At 50.5% G+C, this 19,050-nt stretch overlaps 2 protein-coding genes across 3 annotated transcripts; both read right to left on the bottom strand.

Annotated features, from left to right (window-relative positions):
* Positions 1 to 2,209: 2,209 nt before the first annotated feature.
* On the bottom strand, positions 2,210 to 7,070 carry IMP4 (IMP U3 small nucleolar ribonucleoprotein 4). 2 transcript variants are annotated; one of them, XM_015873889.2, is made up of 9 exons: positions 6,969 to 7,069; positions 6,768 to 6,876; positions 5,958 to 6,041; positions 5,129 to 5,238; positions 4,737 to 4,869; positions 4,323 to 4,477; positions 3,537 to 3,631; positions 3,307 to 3,377; positions 2,210 to 2,428 (listed from the first exon to the last, which is right to left on the bottom strand). In XM_015873889.2, exons 1-9 carry the CDS (start codon positions 6,969 to 6,971, stop codon positions 2,316 to 2,318), a joined length of 873 nt encoding a protein of 290 aa, XP_015729375.1. In that variant the 5' UTR covers positions 6,972 to 7,069; the 3' UTR covers positions 2,210 to 2,315. The 2 variants fall into 2 exon arrangements, with proteins under 2 accessions (XP_015729375.1, XP_032302998.1); XM_032447107.1 differs by lacking the exon at positions 2,210 to 2,428 and adding an exon at positions 2,447 to 3,068 and having other exon boundaries at positions 6,969 to 7,070.
* A 3,730-nt stretch (positions 7,071 to 10,800) lies between these two features.
* On the bottom strand, positions 10,801 to 14,326 carry CCDC61 (coiled-coil domain containing 61). Its single transcript, XM_015873892.2, has 14 exons — positions 14,075 to 14,326; positions 13,359 to 13,547; positions 13,205 to 13,287; positions 12,980 to 13,134; positions 12,578 to 12,682; positions 12,403 to 12,499; positions 12,248 to 12,330; positions 12,045 to 12,160; positions 11,892 to 11,970; positions 11,701 to 11,771; positions 11,483 to 11,555; positions 11,320 to 11,383; positions 11,180 to 11,219; positions 10,801 to 11,058 (listed from the first exon to the last, which is right to left on the bottom strand). Exons 2-14 carry the CDS (start codon positions 13,504 to 13,506, stop codon positions 10,961 to 10,963), a joined length of 1,212 nt encoding a protein of 403 aa, XP_015729378.1. The 5' UTR covers positions 13,507 to 13,547; positions 14,075 to 14,326; the 3' UTR covers positions 10,801 to 10,960.
* Between the last annotated feature and the right edge of the window lie 4,724 nt (positions 14,327 to 19,050).

Raw genomic sequence — 19,050 nt, 5'->3', positions numbered from 1 at the left:
ACTCTTGAAGGATTCTAATTAAGGCAATCAGGAGTAGCCATAGCTCCGTGGAAACTCTAAAAGAGTGTCTTCGTCTGTCTAAAAGTTTCTTTCCAGAAGGTCTCTCCGACTAAGGCTCGGCCTTGCGCACCTCGAGATCAATTTCCTCTTGAGATCCTCTAGGGAGATTGTAACTTCCTTCCCGATGAGGCTTATAAATCGGAGTCAGGATTGACTGGAGCTGGGAGCCTAGGTTCAATTAACCGAAGTAACAACAGGTAAAGTGTTCAGGGGAGATTAATAAAGAAAAGTGTGACCGCAGTGGTGGTGCGTGTGGCTCGGTGGGATCAAAAGCATGGTCAGCTTCTAGAGAGCCGTACTTGTGCTTAACCGCCGATGCGTTCAGGATGAGAAAAAACCGGATGATGAGAACCCGCATTCAAAAAAGCGTCGAGCACATTTGCCGTAATGAACTGATTCAGTGTGGCATTCGCGTGTGGCATATAGTGCTTCCCGTGGTGAGCCTGCCGGTGATGCAGATGACCAGAGGAATAATAAAGCGGTAGTGAATCCATGCTTGTGCGACAATCCATGTAGTAACAGTGCGATTTACACATTCCATTAGGAAAAGAGGTGGCTAGGCCAACCTTAAAACGAGGCCGTACATCAATGATGTTTGGGTAGCATCACACAACCGAGGAACTACATGTGAAATGCGGGATCCCTGCAGTAGGGAAACAAAGAGAGGAGGCTTAACTGACGAGGAGGAAATGACAAATGGTTTTTTTGGTTGCGTTTTTTTATTTTTCCTGTTGTTGGCGTATCGTACGCCAAAATAGAGAAGAGAACAAAATAAACTATAAAAGCACCACAACCAAAAAGACTAGTCAAAGCAGGTGCTCCTTGTATGAAGAGGAGCAGATAGGCGCGAGTTATGTGGCAGCATACCGACCTGGACCGTGAACCCTGGAACGGCGCTGGGAAACAGACAGGCCGACAGAAAGAGAAACAATCTTGCAATGGTCACGCTCGCGGAGGCGCAGAATCGCAAAACCATAAGATAGCTCCTTATACAAAGAAATAGAGCTAACTTTGTGAGGGCGCCGAGTATAAGAAGCGTGGAAAGAGGAAGCAAAGAACCGAGGAAGGATAAAACAGCAGAAAAACAAAGCAACTCAAATAGCGCCCGCATCCGCTCCACAGAAACTGCTGCTCAGCGGTCTGAACGAAAGAATCACACCTGTGTGCCCACCACGCTGACAGTTGGGGGGAGGCGCGTGAGCCGGCCCCGCGAGGGCCACAACTACGGCCAAAAGGAAAGAACGAGTTAATTGAGGATAGGAGAAAGAAAACGGAGCTAGAGCAAGCGGCGATACGTAAGGAGCACACTCTATATTAGTATAAGTACTCATACGATGAGTAATGACAGGATAATGGCAAAATGGTATAAAGATATCAGAAAATATAATTGAGAGGAACCTTGCAGCTCAACGGGAATCCAGGCAAAATTAAGGACGTGAGAGCAATGATTAGTTCCCGTTAAGCGAGGAGCATACTGTGACAACATAGGACCTGAGAACGGGAGAAGCTTTCCACAACACGTGCTCTCCTGAACGCCAGAACTTGAAAACGCTTCAAGATCTAGATCCTGCGACAAAGAGGTTTAATATCAGGAGCTTTTTTTCCCCCCAGTGCGCGCGTGGCGAGGCTCGGTTGTTGATTCCGCGTGGTATGTTTCTTCTGTCGTGCATGAAGGTTGCAGATTCGAGCTAAAATAATATATCAGTAGCTTAAGCTATCATGCTTTATATGATGTTATGATGTGGAATACTGATAACAAAATTACAAAATTATTAAACCATGACAGTGTAGCACTAAGACGCCTTCTCCATGGAGCTTCTTGACAGCCCAAAGACCTACAGGAAAGATGTATTTGTCTGGTGGGTAGATTGCAACCCAGCAGGATGCTCCAGAGAAAACTATCATGTCCTGGAGATGGGGTATACTGAAGGAAGAACCGTCTCTGTACATCTTTGAGTATGGTAGCATAGCACAGTTGTGTAGCAGGACCTAAGACCCATGTCCTGTGACACCACAGGGACAATTCAACAGTCCCACTGTATGTGGCATCCTACAGAATCCATCCAACAGGTCCTGTAAGAGCTGAATTTCTAAACTTATAAGGCAGTGCCCCTCTGCACCCAAGGATGACACTGAAATGACACACGCAACAAATGACAGATTCTTATGTTAAAAAAGTGGGAAAATATATATTACTGAAAATGTCATCTGAGCCAGCAGGATGCCAGTGGTTCTTGTGGCAGGAGGTGACAACACTAGATGGCACTCAGCAGGTGGCGCTTGCGAGCAGTGGCAGTGTAGGGGTGCCAACGCCATTCCACATCAGCGGCATCCCCTTGCTCCAGGGTCCCCAGGCGGATCAGGTAGGCTGCAGGGAGATAGGGACACATGGGAGACATGATGGGGACACATAGCACACAACAGGGACATAGAGACACAATGGGGACACTGGGGACATGGAGGTATGTTGGGAACACAAGGAAGAGAAGGACATGATGGGGGACATGAGAACACAACAGAGACATGGGGGTAACATGAGCACCCGAGTGACATGATGGCAATACACTAATACATGGGAAACAAAGGGATCTAGCAATGTGGGGGACACAGGTACACGCTGAGGACACAAGGACACACTAGGGACATGGTGGACATAATAGGAACACGCCGATGACATGGGAACGCAAAGGATATGTTGGGGATATAAGGACACAGTGGGAACAGAAGGGCCATAATGGAACCTGTTGTGGCATGGGGACACAGGATGGAGATGTGGAAAAGACAGGGATATGGGCGACACAGGTTGGGGCACAGGGACACACTAGGGACATAGGGGACATAGTGTGGACATGAAGGAACATGGAAAACATGGGGATATGGCGACATAGGTGATGAGGGACAAGATGGGGAAATGGGAACACAATGGCAACATGGGGTTACATGGGAAACATGGGAATATGGCCACAAGAAAGGACATGGGTATGGGGAACATGGTGAGACACAGGGATCTGGGGGACATGAAGCCATGTTGGGGACAAAGACAGATGACAGAAACACATTTTGGACATGGAAACAACAGGCACGTGGAGAACACAGGGATATGGGGACATAGTGGGAAATGGGGTTAAAAAAAGACATGGACATAAGTAGGGGATGTCTGACACTGGGGACAATTAGGGCTCAGGGAGAGGGACAGAAAATGCTGAGGGGTCTGGGAAGACCACAGGGACACTTGGGAACACTCACGGCGTAGTTGGAAGCGGGGTCCCACCTCCTCTAGCTCCACTGTCTTCCCCTGGCGCCGGTAAACATGGTTCCTGTGAGAACACCACTGTTTGAAAAAGTTCTCAAGGTTCTTTAATCCCATCCATGACCCCAGTGTCTCCACAATATTCCCATTGCCTCCAATACCCCCAAAGTACATGTGACATCCTCCCCAGTGTCTCTTTCCCACCCGGGTCACCCTGAATTCCTACCGGACAAGGATGACGTCATCTTCATTGGCAAAAGTCACTACACGGCGGGTCTGGGGCCGGGGGACAGGGAAGAGGTGCTTGAGGATGGTACCCACCTGAGGAACAGGCACAAGGACATTGTTACCATAATGGGCTGCTCATGTTTCCCCGTGTCCCCACTGTCCCAGTCTCCATGTTCCTCATTATCCCTCCCTTTGTTCCCATGTCACCACACCCCATCATGTCTCCACGTCCCTCCAAGATCCACATTTCCCCAATGTTCCCCATACTCTTCCAAGTTCCCATATCACAGTATCACAGTCTCGTGCGGGTTGGAAGGGACCTTAGAGATCATCGAGTCCAACCCCTGGGATTTGAGCCTCCTGTGTAGCAGAGCGGCACTTCTACCACTTGCGCCACAGGGGGATTCGAACCCGGGCCTCTGGTGTTGCAAGCGGCATTCCTACCACTGTGCTACCGGGGCACACAAGTCTTCCAAGTTTCTTAAGTCTCTCCATGTCCATGTCCCACACATCCCAAGTCCCCCCAATATCCCTATGGCTCTCCATGTTCTCATACGTCTCCCAAAATCCTCATCCCCTGCGCCACTGTGTCCCTCCATATCCCCACATCCCTCTATGTCCTTATGTCACCCCATATTCCCATGTCTTCTGAAGTTCCAGTGTGGCTGTTCCATCATGTCCCAGTGCCTATCATGTCCACAGTGCCCCCACCAACCCCACATCCCATATCTCCATAACCCCTCCCCACTACCCCATGTCCTGCAATGTCTCTGTGTTCCCTTACCCGACGTCCCAGCGCGCTGTCCAGTTGGTGTAGCAAGACGTGTGGTGCTCCTAGGGGAGCACCACCAAGACCCCCCACCTCATGCCTCAGCACAGCCCCGCTCAGTGTGAAGTGGGCTGTAGGGCCGTGGGGCAGGTGGCACAGCACCAGTCCATCTGGGGACAGCAGTGTCAGTGAGGGGCCACATTCCATCATCGTGCCCACTCCCTTAGTCCTGCACACCTCCCCACAGCTCCACCCCTTCACATTAGCCAACCCTTTTCCCATTAGCCCCATCCCTCACGGAGCATTAGCCTCCGTATCCCATTAGCCTCACCCTTTCCCAGCCCAACACAGGCTCCTCAACACATTTTCCCCCAGCAGAGGACACCTCCTATGGCCCCAGCCCTTTCCCAAGTCCCCAGCCCATCTCACCAGGACATCCACGGGTCTCGTGCAGCACCAGCAGGTCAGTGACACCAGCCGCCCGGCACGCACTCACCAGGGCCCCCACCTCTGCCCGGCCCCGGTTCAGCCGCCTTGCCCCTGGGATCACCAGGCACAGCTCCTGGGGGTGAGGCAGAAGCCACACCTACCACCTGAACCACACCCACAAATGTCCCACCCACCCCAGTGAGTCAGAATCCACATCCTAGTGTGGACTCAGGCCCATAGGGAGCACCATTCAAGCTTCACTCACCCACCCTAGACCCAACCTAAAGAACAAAGCACAAAGTCTGGCGGTGGAGCTAACTCAAAGCCCCACCCATGTTACCTAAGCCACACTCCACCCCATAAGCCTCACCAACAACAGAGGCATCACCCACCTTGGCAAAGACACGGAGGCGGGCACTGGGGTCGCGTGAGGTTGTCACCATCACCTTGGGGGGCTCCAGCCCAGCCCACCGGTACTCATCGTCCTGGCTGCCTGTCACACCTGGGGGCAGGGCTTGGTCAGGATACCCCTCTCAGCAGGGAGTGCAGGCAGGGCAAACCCAGCCCCCTTGGGGAGAGATTCATAGAAATCTACCTCTAATTTTAAGAACTGGGTAAATCTGCTATCCCTGTTGATGAGAATTCAGCCAAATTCATTCTTCAACTTGAGAGGAATTGCAGAAAACCTGTTTGTCATTTTAGAAAAACCTGTTTCTCATTTTAGGAAGGACTCAGATAAATCTGCTCCACGTTTTGAGGCTGATTCAGTCTAATCCACTTCCAATTTAAGAAAAAAAAAAAAAAAAAGGTCAAATCTGCTGCCCATTTTGGGGAAGAATCATAAAAATCTACTCCCCATTTGGGGAGGAGGAATTTGGACAAACACTGCCATTCTGAGAGGAACTGAAAATCTGTTGTTTGTGGGGGAGGTCATAAAAACATGTCCTCCATTTCAAGAGAAATTCAGGCAATTTGCTCTCCACTCTGGGGAAGATTCAGGCAAATCCACTCCTCGTTTTGTGCATGATTTGGGTAAACATAATTTTGCCAAAATCACAGCAAATCCCCCAACTGTGAGAACGAAGCAGGCCTATCCATTTTGAGGAGAATTCACCCAAGCACCCTCCTAATTATAGGGTTCATGCAGGTAAATCACTTGCTCCTTGGGGTCACAGATTTCTGCTAATCCCAGCCTCATTTTTAGGGCATTCTGTCACTCACCACTTTCCCCTGGAGTCTCAAACTCCAGCTCCTTCTGCAAGGCCAGTGCCTGGCGCCTCAGCTCAGTGGGCAGCAGTCGGTTCTCTGGGAAGGGGGAACAAAAATTGCATGGGGGAGAGGGGCAGAAAGAACCCCAAATACTCCATAACCCAAACCAGAACCCCTTTATACCTCCCCCCTCTATGTTCTGCAGGCCATACTGTCCCCTTCACATCCTGTATTTGCTCCTGTGCACCTCAAATTTGCCCCCTTATGTGATACTTCCCCTCTCTACACCCACAAATTATCCTCCATGCCCCCCATTTGCCCCCACATCCAACATATTTACCCCGACAACCATTATTTTGCTTCTCAAAACCCTGTATGTGCTCTACAGCTCCCCTTCCATAGATTTGTCCGTCAGCCCGTATTTGTCCCACTTATCCTACATTTCCCTATCCACTTCACATCTGTCTCCAGAGTCCCTATACTCGCCCCCATACCTGCCCTCCCAAGCCAAATTTGCCCCCCCTCACCCTATATCTGCCCTCAGCACCCCAAATCTGCCCCCATATGCCCTATTTGGCCCACACGTGCTCCATCTGGACCCTATATTTACTGCCACGTCCTGCCTATTTACTCCCACATACCTCACATTTGTTCCCGACACCCCATATTTGCCCATTACATCCCCTACCTGCTCCCAAGCACCACAAATTTACCCCCATCCACACCATAACTTACTTCCCATCCCATATTTATCCCCACAACCCCCATATTCGGCACTGACACCCCTATCTACACGCTCTATCTGACCGCTCTGCTCCTCACCATCCAGGGCCTGTCGCAGCTGCTCCTTCTTGTCCTGCTGCCGCCGCAGCCGCTCCTCCTGCGCCCGGCGCTGCAGGTATTCACGGCGCTCTCGGGCCTGGCGGCGAAGCTAAAAACAGACAAGAGGACACTGAGAGAGACGGGAGCCGCCGCAGGGACAAAACAACCTCCGTCCGCAACCCGACCAACACCGCCCCGTACCATGGCTGCAGCCGCGCCGCTCCCCCCTCACACCGGCGCCTCCGCACACCGGCGCCTCCGCACACCGCCGCCTCCAAACACCGCCGCCGTTGATTGGTTCGGATGGCAAGGACCAATCAGAGCGCCCCGTGCTAGTAAGGCACCTCCAATATGGCGGCCGGGATGGCAGAGCGGCGCCCTCATCCAAAATGGCGGCTGAACAGGTTTTGCTCGCCTGTCAGTCGACCTCTCTCGAGGTCCCGCCCCACAGAAGTGGGGAGAGACACAGAAGTGATGGTAGGAAATTTTATCTGCACGCTGTCATGGACAGCCTCATCCAAATATGAGTGGAAAAAAAACCACCAAGCCAAAACCTGGGAAGAATACAGGGATACCGTCTGACTTGCAGACTTGGGATGCCAGGAAAGCAAGGCCACGGCAGGCAGGATTGTAGTCGGGTCTTGGGACTTGGAGAGTCTGTTGGTCTGTGTTTGTATCGTGAAAAACATACTAGAAAACCTATCTAACAGGTACATTGGCCAGAAGACAGAGACAGGCAACGGGCGTACCTACTTTCGGTAAATTTAAAAGGAGAACTGCTTTCAACAGATTGAGAGAAAGCTGAAGTGCTGATGAAGTTCTTCACTCAGGTCTTCACTGTGTGCCGCAGGATTCTAGTCTTGTTCACGTCACCTAGCTCTTGACCCCCAGTACCTCCATGTGGGGAACAAGGAGGTAATCCTCCCCACTGTAGGAATGGCCATTAGAGCAAGTCGGAGAGTGCCTCCTTAGGACTGAGATGAGTTACAAGGCTTGGGCCAGAATGGGCGTTGCAATCCCGAGGGTCCTGAAGGAGCTGGCTTGAAGGTGGTTGCTGAGCCACTCTCCATTTTCATTTTATTTGAGAAGTCGTGGGGCGCTGTTCAGGTGAGGTCTCCGGCTGATTGGGCGAAGAGGTCACGTCACTCCATTTACAGAGGGGAGGCAGGAGGAGCCACGGGGAACTACAGGGCATGATGAAAGTCTCAGCCCTCTGTGACCTGGGACAGATGAACTGGAACAGATTGCCGTCCTGGAGCAACATGCTCCATCACATAACAAGAATGCAGCATGTGGATCCGAGACAAGCCAGCACGGGCTCGCACCAGCGGCAAGGTCATGCTTAAATAATCTTTTGGCCGTCTATGATGGAGTGACGGCGTTTGAGTGGACGAAGGGAAGGCGACCGATGTCACTTTACCTGGACCTGAGCAGGCCTTTGACATGGTCCCATGCACATCCTCATTCTCACACAATGGAGGGAGTGAAGATTTGATGGCGTGGACAAAACTCGTTGAGAATAAGCAGTGAGTTGAAACCAGGCACGCAAGACAGAGGTGGTGTTATCAATGGCTCTAATGGTCCCAAGAGTGAGGCGGTAACCAGGCGGTGTCCCTCAAGGAGCTCTGTCTTTGGACCAGCCTCTCTGCTTAAACATCCTTCTATTAAATGACATCGAATGAGGGAATGGGAGTGCACCCTCAGCAGTTTGCTGATGCACAGATGCTGCGTGGGTGCAGTCAGATACGGTGGAAGGAAGGTGACGATGCCATTACAGAGCGGACCTTGACTAGCAGCGGAAAAGCATGGGCATCGGAGTGAACCTAATGAGGTTCAAACACACAACTGCGAAAATGCAATGGTTTTGCCTTGAGGCAGAGAACTCCCACGCACTGTTAAGGCTGGAGGGTGTCCATTCGAGAGCAGCTTGGTCAGGAAGGACCTGGGGTCCTGATAGATGAGAAACTTAACTGAGCCACGCAGTGGCGCTCTGGCAGCCCGAAGCAATGGATCCTGGGCTCCATACGGGAGAGGGGTGGTCAGCATGATAGGATTTGTCTTTTTTTACTCTCGCTTTGTGGCCTTGAGTACTGTGTCAGTGTGGATGCCCTCAGTACTGAGATTGGAATTGTTCTTTACCTCTTTTAGTTGGCTATGTTCAGCCTTGGAGAAGATAAGGCTGTTGGGGGGACCTTTTTACTATTCGAACACTGAAAGGGATTTTTACTCCATGATGGAGAGTGGTAAACTCTTGAAGTGGCTGCTTAGTTAGTTTAAAAGAGGGAAGATTTAGGTTGATGTTTTGAAAGTTGCTTTACTAGGACGAGTGGTTAGGCCCATGGAACAGGCTGCCCAGGGGATTGGTTGTGGATGCACCCGCTCCTTGGCAGGTGTTTTTTAAGACCAGGTTGGAACAGGGCCTGGGCAACCGATTTTTTAGATAAAAAGCGGTTGTATGTTTGAGTGGCCCCTTGCTAGGCAGGGGTGGTTGGAACTACATTGACTTGATGTTTTCCAACCCGGGTCATTCTGTGATTATGTGATTCTGTGAAAACAAGAACAACAAAGTCTCTGTCAATGCTTGGGAAGAGCACTCTACGAGTAAAATAAGTGTTTCCAGACCACCTTATGAAACTAAACGTGTACAAGCCTATAGGGCTGGACAACATGCTTCCCAGGGCTCTGATGGGACTAGCTACCATGGTTGCCATGCCACTCCACCATATTTGAAGAGTTATGACTCTCAGGTGAAGCCCACGTGAAAAGAAGGAAACAACACTCTTTTTTTTTTTTTCTTTTTTTTTTTTTTTTTAAGAAGGGTAAAAGGAAGACTCCAGGAACTACAGGGCAGTGAGCCTCATGTCTGTGCCTGGGAAGACTGTGGAGCAGATCCTCCTGGAAGAGATGTTAAGACATGCAACTTGAGGTGATCCAGGACAGCCAGCATAGTTTCACCAAGGGCAGATTGTACCTGACTAATCTAATGGCCTTCTATGACGGAACGGTTGCATCAGTGGACAAAGAAAGGGCAACCGATGTAATCTGCCTGGACTTTTGGTATGGTCCCACACCACATCCTTATTTCTAATTGCAGATATGGATCTATGGCTGGACTATTCAGTGGATAAGGAATTAGTTGGATGGTCCTAGCCACGAGGCTGTGGTCAGTGACTCTTTTTCCCAGTAGAGGCCAGTGATAAGCGGTGTTCCCCAGGGCTCCATCTCAGGACCAGTGCTCTTCAACTACTTTATCAATAACCCAGTGAGACTGAGCACACCCTCAGCAAGTTTGCTGATGACACCAAGCTGAGTGCTGCAGTTGACAACGCAGAAGGGAGAGGATGCCATTCAGAGAGACCTGGAGAGGCTTGAATAATGGAACCTACTGATGTTTAACAAAGCAAAGGGCAGGCTTATGCTGTTGCAGTTGCATCAGGGCAATTCCACAAAGATGCTCAGTGGGCTGGGGGCACTTCTACCATGAAGACAGGCTGAGGGAGCTGGGAGTGTTCAGCCTGGAGCAGACTCTAGGGAGACCTCATTACAGCTTTCCAATATGTAAAGGGACATTATAAAACAGGAAGATCAACATTTTACACAGTCTGATAGTGAGAAGAAAAGGGGTAACAGTTTTAAACTAAGAGGAGAGATTTAGGTTAGAGGTTAGGAAAAAAATATTTACTCAGAAGGCAATGAGGCACTGGCACAGGCTGCCTAGAAAAGCTGGGGCTGACCCATCCCTAGAGGCGCACCAGGCCAAGTCTGGATGAGGCCCTGGGCATCCAGATCTTGGTAGGGGGCAAACTATCCACGTTAAGGGGGGGCTGTAAGATCCCTTCCCCAACCCAAGGGCTTCCAGAATTCCATGGCTCTATGACCCTAAGGATTGCAGCTGATGGTTCGGGATGGTTCCTGGGGCCAAGACTTCAAGGACATTTGTGAGGTGTGGGGCTATGGGGCAGTGGGGGCTAGAAGCCAGGTGCCACTCCCCATCCTGTCAGCAGAGGGCAGGGACAAGGACACACAAAGCTTGTCCCACAGAACCATGCAGTCGTTTATTAAACCACATCCTGCCAGTGTTGATCCCTTTGAGGGACAGTGGGGATACTGCTTGGGCACTGGTGGCCTTGTGGCACACCAATGCCTGGGTCTGGTCCCCCTGAGGTGAGCTCCTAGTGGCCCCCGGGGAGGCTTCACATGTGAGTGCCCAGGGTGCTGATATATGCCTGCAGTGCTTGAAGCCGGGCATCAATTTCAGACAGTGTGGCTGAAGTCTCTGTGCCCAGGTTCTCTACAGAGGGAGGAAGAAAAAAATGGGTGAGGAAAAAAAACCACAAAAAAACAAACAAACAAAAAAACAAAAACACAAAATGAGGCCAGTAGGTAGCAGAAGATCAGGATGAGGGGCTCACCTTTTCCACGCTTTTTGTGGCCCCGATCCAGGTGAGATGGCTGTAGGGGAAGAAGGTGGTGATGGCACACAACCTAGTGCTCCCCTCCCAGTGTCACCATCACTCCCTGCTGTCACCACTGCCCCCCCAGAGCCACTCACCACACTAGCACTGTTGCAGGACGAAGCACTAAGTGGACTCCAGGTGCTAGGACCCCCCAAACCTCTGATTTGTAGGAAAGAAGTGGTTAAGAGGGCAGGGGTGCAAGGAGACCATGGTGGCCAGGAGGGGACTGCAGTGCTTAGAGTGAATGCCACTGCTGACCTGCGGCGCTGGGGACATGTACCAGCCTCACTGCCTGAGCTCAGTGCTGAGCGCCGGCTCTGGAAACTTTCAGCTGCAGGGAAAAAGGGTTTGATGGAAGGTTTGAGGGCAGACCCCAGACCTAATAGGTGCCCCAAGACCTGCTGGGTGTCACTCAGGTGTACTGAGTGCCCCAGGCCCACTGGGTGTCCCTCAAACCTTAAGTGCCCTCTACCTACCTGAAGAGCTGCGCCTGCACCTCCTCCTACAGTTGTCACCGCTTGACACCGTCCCACGCTGCAGCTTCTGCCTGCACCCAGGAAATCATGTGCTGCGGGGAGCAGGGAGCACAGAGAGGTGCTTTTCCCTACCCCTCCAAAAAAACTGTCAGTGAGTGAGGGCACTGTGGCATGGCTGTGAAACCATTTACCTTTGGAGCTCTGTCTCCTGCCGCCGTTGCTCGCGGGCTCTCACAAAGGCTGTGGGGTTGAAGCGTGGTGGCCGTGAACCTAGGGAAAACAGAAGGGGAGGGAGAACATTGGGAGGAGGTCCCAGGAAGGTCCCCACTCCCTGTGTCCCTCACCTGCAGGAGATGGGGACTGTGGTGGCAGGCAGCCTTGGCTGCTACTGCGGCTGTCCTGAGATTTAGAGCGGTGGCGATCTCGTGGGAGGCCTCGTGCTGTGGCTGATGTGCTGCGCCTGTGGGAAGGACAAATGTGGTGAGGTGGGGATGGGGATGTGGCAGTGCTGTTCCCGATCCTGTCCCCAGTTCTATCACCACTTTACCCTTTCCTGCACGCTGCCAGCTCAGCTGTCAGTGTCTTCACACGCATCCGCAGCATCTTTTCAGCCGCCTTCACCTCTGTCAGCTGGGGAAGGAGCCATAACAGAGCCGTGACAGTGCAACGGCATGCTCATGTCCCCAGCCTCATCCTGCGCACCTCCTTGGACATCCACTGCTGCTTCTTCTGATGCCAGGCCTTGTCCTGCAGCCGTTCATCCTCCAGCCTCCACACTTCCTGCTGCGCCCGCTGTAATCTGTGCAAGGCACAGTGTGCTGTCCCTTTGTTGCACTGATAATGTCACAGAAGGGACACATGGAGCAGCTGCACTCACTCATCCCGCAGCTGTGCCAGTTCATCCTGCTGCTCCTGCACCAGGCGTCGCAGTGCAGCAACGTCTGCCTCACCAACGTAGGCCAATGACAGCGGGTAGTGGATCCTGGGGAACACAGAGACAGCACAGTTTCAGTGCCACCATGTCCCCAACCCCATACTTTCCTCCCAGTCTTGCTGTCCCCACATCACTCTCCTCAGTGTCACAGTGTATCCCCACTAATGTCTCCAGCCCCTGTGTGTACCCCCATCAACGTCCCCGATCCCATGCTGCCTCCACAATCAGTGCCCCTGGACCTTCACTGTCCCCATGCCAGTGTCCTCAGCCCCTTGATGCCCCTGCTGGGTGGTCTCCTCTCAATGTCCCCACTTTTTGCCATTTTTGCATGCTGCCTCCTGTCACCTGTCAAATTCGACGCAGTAGATGAGTATGAGGTACCGCTTGCTGCTAAGTGGCGAGGTTGAGTGGGGCACACGTGTAGCTACCCCTGCCTTACAGCTCCGCAGGGCCTCCAGGTCATGGTAGGTGAGTAGCTCCAGGCTGACAGCCTCACTGCTCTGTGGGGTGGGACGTGAGGACTGGGATCCCCAAACACCCCCTCCAGCTCCCAAAACCATCACTCCCCACCTTCATTAGTGCTGCTTCAAGCATGCTGCAGAAGATCCCAAACTGCTTGAAGTTGCCCGTTTTGCGTGTCAGGTCCTCGACAGCTGTGGACAGGGGAGACTGTCAATGGCTGGGAGTCTCAGGGACCTGCTCCAGAGACCCCTGGGCAGCTCACAGGTAGCATCAAAGTGGCCCCGCCAGCGCTTGGTGCTGTGGCGTTCCTCCACCTCCACCTCCAGCGCTGCTTGGCTCACACTCAGCTGGATGCTGTGCTCCTTGCCACGGAAGAAGCAGTTGGCTTGTAGGCACCGTGGCTCCTCCATAGTTGCCAGAGAGCAACAGGTGGCTAGGGACTGACGGGGTCCTAAGGGATGGAAAAAGGGGGGATACCAGGAGATTAGGAGATCTCCCCCCTGGAGACGGGGAAAAAATGGAGAGAAGTAACTGGGGGAATGGAGGAGGGCCTAAAGGCTTTGGGTGAGGGGGCAAGAATCCGTGGAGGAAGTGTCTGAGAATGTGGGGGGAAATCAAGGCATGAGATGAGAACGCTAATGAATGGAAGGATGCCTGTGAAAGGGGTGACACAGGAGAGGGGAAAGGGGGGCCCTAGAGGATGGGAGTGGGGGGTCTGGGAAGGAGGGCTGGGTGCAGGGTGTTGAGGTGGGCAGAACTTTGAGGAAGGGGTGTCAGGGAAAAGAGGGGATGTCGCTGGGAAAACAGAGAACCTGAGAAGATGGGGGTGCTGGAAAATGGGTGGGCTGGTAACAGGGCCAGGGGCTGAGCTGTGAGGAAAGGCAGCCTAGGAGAAGGGGGGATACGGCACTGGGCGCACATAAAGCGAGGGGTGTTCAGAGACTTGGGGGGGGGGGGTGTTCCAAGGGAGAGAGATACCTGATAAAAGGGTTAGAAAGCAGTGGGGGCTGAAGGAGGAAGGGGGCACGATCTGGAGATGGGGTCTGGGGGAGGGCACGGGTGTTGCTACCAGGACCGGAACTTCGGGTGCCCCCGCAGGCCGCGAAGCTCCAGGGACGCTGCGGAGTCCGGGCTGGGAATGCCAAGGCCCCGTCCTGCCCCGCAGCGACACCGCGCAACGCCGAGCGCCGAACACACACAACGCCGAGCGCCGAACACACACAACGCCGAACACACACCACGCCGAGCGCCGAACACGCACCACGCCGAGCGCCGAACACACACCACGCCGAACACACACAACGCCGAACACACACCACGCCGAACACACACCACGCCGAACACACACAACGCCGAACACACACCACGCCGAGCGCCGAACACGCACCACGCCGAACACACACAACGCCGAGCGCCGAACACACACAACGCCGAACACACACAACGCCGAGCGCCGAACACACACAACGCCGAACACACACAACGCCGAGCGCCGAACACGCACCACGCCGAACACACACCACGCCGAGCGCCGAACACAACGCCACCCCTCCGCCCGCCGCTCTAACGCCCGGACCACTGTCCCGCCCCTCCAGCAATCCGATTGGCTGGCGCTACCCCACCCAGCACACTGATTGGCTCTCGTTGCTGACCTCTTGCCCACACGTCCCCCCGCCTCCTCCTTCGGGCACTTTTGAGTGAGTCCCGTCGGCTCTGGCCCCGCCCCTCCGCGCAGTCAGCGGGCCAGCAGTGGCTGTGACAACTGCCACTCAAACCCCAGAAGGAAGAACGGTTGCCTGCTCTGCGCATGCTCAGACCGTCAGGGGGTGCCCGGTTCGCCGGGTTTCTTTTTTATTACCCTCCAATTTCCTGGCTTCTGTGAATCCTTTCTTACTCTTCCCCCCTTTTGTTCAATCTAGTAGGACTTCTACCTGCTAGATTTTCCCATTCCTCCTTAACGACTTCTGAAAGTAGGCTCTGCTTTCTACCTTTTGTCTCAGCTCGTACCTCTTCTTCCACTTTTTATATTCCTTCCCTGTGTGCTGACACAAGGGAACAAGCATATTGAGCACCTTAGCACTAAACACATAAAACCTACCAAGAAGGATTGAGCTGTACTTGCCAAGAAAAGTTGCTTTAGCCATCTGAGATTTCGGAACCAACTAGTAATTTATCCCATAGTCCAGAGAAAGCCATTCCCCAATCAGTGTTATGCCTGCCTACTTCATACAAGACTTTTGTTTCTTGCCAATTTTCCTAAACCTGTCTCAATCCTCTGATCCTTGTTTATATATGTGTTACAGGTTACTTAGATTTACCTGTGCCCGTGACAGGGGGGAGCCGCCCCGTAGGTCCCCCCGGCCATGAAAGGAAGGGAAAAGGGGAATGGGAAAAAAGAACAGCAGCAGCAATCTAAGGAGGAAAACTTATTTTACTAAATATGATATCGGAATACAAGATAACACAATATAATACAATATGATTGAGGCTAATAAATCGAACAAAACAGAGAGAGTCCCCGAAAACCGAGAGGCCTACTGTGAACTCTAGGCAACACGGCTGGAACGCTTCCCACTCTTTGAGAGCCTGAGAGAGAGAAAGAACTCCAGCCTGGGAGCGAGATTATATATGTCCTCCTCCTGTGACTTATCTCTGGCCGTGACGTCCTCTGGGATATGTAGTTCTCCTCCGAGAGCTGAGCATTCGAGACGCTGCCATTCCACAGAACCGGAGCATGAACCTTCCAATAATCCATACTGCACATGATGTTATGATATGGAATATTGACAGCAACACCACCAAACCATGACATTCCACCCCTTATTCTACATTATTACATCATGGTTAATATATATATACATGTGTATATATATACACATTAATATATATATACACATATATAAAACTATGATAACTAAATAGTACAATTAAATGTAATATAACTAAATGTAATTTGCCTCCTTAGATCGTTGCCGCTGTTTTCTTTTCCTAATTAACTTTTTCCTTTCGGCCTAGGGCCCCTGCTGGGCCCACGGCCCCTGTCACGGACGCAGGTGGATTTTTTTTTTTCGTTTCAAAAGCGAGACAAGATTTTGGTGAGAAGGCGGGCAAATTGATGTTGCTGTTTTTTCTGTGTTTTCTTCTGTTGCTCTTTTAGCTTTTAACAGAGCTACGAGTTTTTTTCCTGTTAAAGGAGGCTCATCTTAGGTTTGCGATTCTGCACCTGCGAAGCTTGACCTTGAAAGTCCAGCGGACTTGCAATACTCCGGATATTTTAAACCACTGCTTGTAGAGAAGTGTTTTTTACAGGCTAAGCTGAAGAAGGTCGGTAAACACGGTTGCAGTTATCAGCACCATGCCACCTGCAAGGACAGTGAGATCAACAGGATGCCCTGGGATGGTGAGAAACTAACCATGGTTTTGTGAACTCGGCAAGGGAGTAACTTTCAGGATGATAACAACAAGCTGCAAAGATACTCGGGGATGGTATGTAATTGGGAACCAATTGATGAGCTCACTTTTGCAATATGTTATGAGCTAAATTATCCGTATATAAAGTACACGCGGCAGCAGATAAACGAGATTTACGATCAATGTCTTTTTTATAATGACAGGTGTGGTCTCTCTTTTCCGCCGTTTCTGCAACAACGCTGAGCTTTGTTTTCTTTTACTTTTTTTCTCTCTATTGAAGAAAAAAAAAAAAAAAAGCAAAAATGTTCCCTCTAGTAAGTTTGTTCTACCAGGGACTGCATTTCATTAGTTCCTCTTTTGTGATGCTCCAAACATATTGGAGCATGTTTAAGCTAGCCACTTTTTCCTATGGAATTGTAAACATGTATAATGATTTTTAATGACCACTAAAATTTGTCAGTAAATGCTTTAAGATGTTTCATAACCATGCTCTACCAACTGAGTTATCTGGGCTAATAATTGAATAATGATCGCACAATGTTAAATGGAATAGCATGTCAAATAGAACCAATTTTTAGAGGACAAATGTACTAGAGTATCACTAGGCGATTATACTTATTGACCCTTGAGAAACAGGCAAGCCATGTTGGCGTGTTGGATGTGACAGGTAGTGCCAGCAGGGCGTCCCCTGCCTTCAAGGTGCACATTTCCTCTGCTCACCCTCACAGATTCTCTCCTGCATTCAGGTCTGAAGGTTTCTTCCAGTTGTACCACCACATCCGCATGGCCACCGTGATTGGTGATACAGAGCCCAAGTGGAACACCTGCTTGGAAAATGAAATCAACTCTCCCATTCAGTTCTATGAGCGTGCGCCTTCCTCTCAAGTGATGCGTGGTCATATTTGAAATCCAAATTAGTTGGATATAAGAGAGGTATCTATTCTATGATACAGGGTCATCTCTTTGCCTGGGATTCCTTTCCAGGTTTTGTCTTTGCAAATTAGAAAAGCAACTAATAGGGCTAATAACATCATAACGCAAGACAGCTAGCTAAGAACATTAAAAGAGCTATTCCTGTAGATGTCTAGCAGTTGATTAGATCAAATCCTGTTTAAATACACATCTGATCTATCTACTGAAAATAAAGAAGCACACAACATTCCTAGCTATGCCTTAAACTTAAAATCTTGACGACTGCATTAGTAAAAAGAAAATCACACACTATGTCAAACTATTAGTAATATTATCTATACATAGCAAGTTACAAAGCAATATCACTAAGTAAGAAACACACAATTTACATTACTATAATAGGGCTGGATGCTATTTTCTGCTTCAGATGAGACCAAACATATCATGCTGAAATCACCATAGGGCCGTCTTGTGAAAATACGAGCATAGTTCACGACCCCAATTGTCAGTGGTTAGGGAACAGTCCCAAAGTCCTGTGGCCATTTTCAAACATTACCATAGGCTGTTCCTTTAGCACTGGGGAAGCCTCAAAATGACAATCACACTAAGCTGTATCTCTATGAACACGATTCAAAAAATTCAGCACAAACAAAAAAAGCAAACCTTGCATTAATTATTTCTTGTAGTGGTCTCCATATTCCCCTTTTTTGTTTTAATAATAAGCAATTGGATTCAATGTTTGTAAATGTGCTCCAGTGATAGCTTGTGCCAGTGGGAGAATGAGCAATGGCTGTAGTATGTTTAACACACCCTTCTTGGAGGAAAGTTCGAGTGGCCTTAGAGGTATACGCAGGCCCATTATCTGTTTTTGTAGTATGTGGAATTCCTATAGCAGCATAAGCAGATAACCAGTGTTTACGGGTGTCATGACTGTGTTCACCTGTATGTGCTGTGGCAAATACATAAGAAGAATGAGTATCTATTGTTATATGTGCATATTTTAGACAGCCAAATTCAGGAATGTGAGTGACATTTGTCTGACACAGTTGAAGAGGTGCTGTGCCACATGGATGTGTCCCAATTTGAGGCAAAGAGGTATCAGTCAAATTATGTAGCCGGTATTCAGTCACAAACACGGTGTATTGCGTAGGAGAGAGGATCATCCTTAACACAGTTTTCCAATCGTGAGGGGTCATAGAGTAACTGTCACTGTTTGCAACTGTATTGGCAGTAACTATGCTGGTACTAACAAGAATAGCAATTACAATGAAAATGGTAGAAATACAGAAGGTATAAGGAAAAGGGAACTCACCAGAGCTGAGGCGATCCTCCCTGGCAAGCGATCTCCAAGAGATGCTGCCTCAGTGAGGGTCAGCCCTTAAATGAGGTCTCAGAGGAGGTGGAGTCGAACTGCACCCCTCCAGGGAGCACAGCTACATAACTTTCACCTGTGCTCCCACAGCTGACCCCACACTTGCCTCAGCTGATTAATCAGTGATTCACATTGTGATCTCCCATACACTCCACCCCTTCACAACGTGAACCAATGATTAGGTGAGTTCCCCTTATTACAGAGACCCAATCACGATTCGTGCGCTGTATTTATTTTCAATTTCTCCCATGCGCATTAG

The sequence above is a fragment of the Coturnix japonica genome, chromosome 11 (assembly GCF_001577835.2).
Source record: "Coturnix japonica isolate 7356 chromosome 11, Coturnix japonica 2.1, whole genome shotgun sequence".
NCBI lineage: Eukaryota > Metazoa > Chordata > Aves > Galliformes > Phasianidae > Coturnix > Coturnix japonica.
Note: the sequence above shows the minus strand (reverse complement) of the source record. Positions and strands in the feature narration are given on the sequence as shown.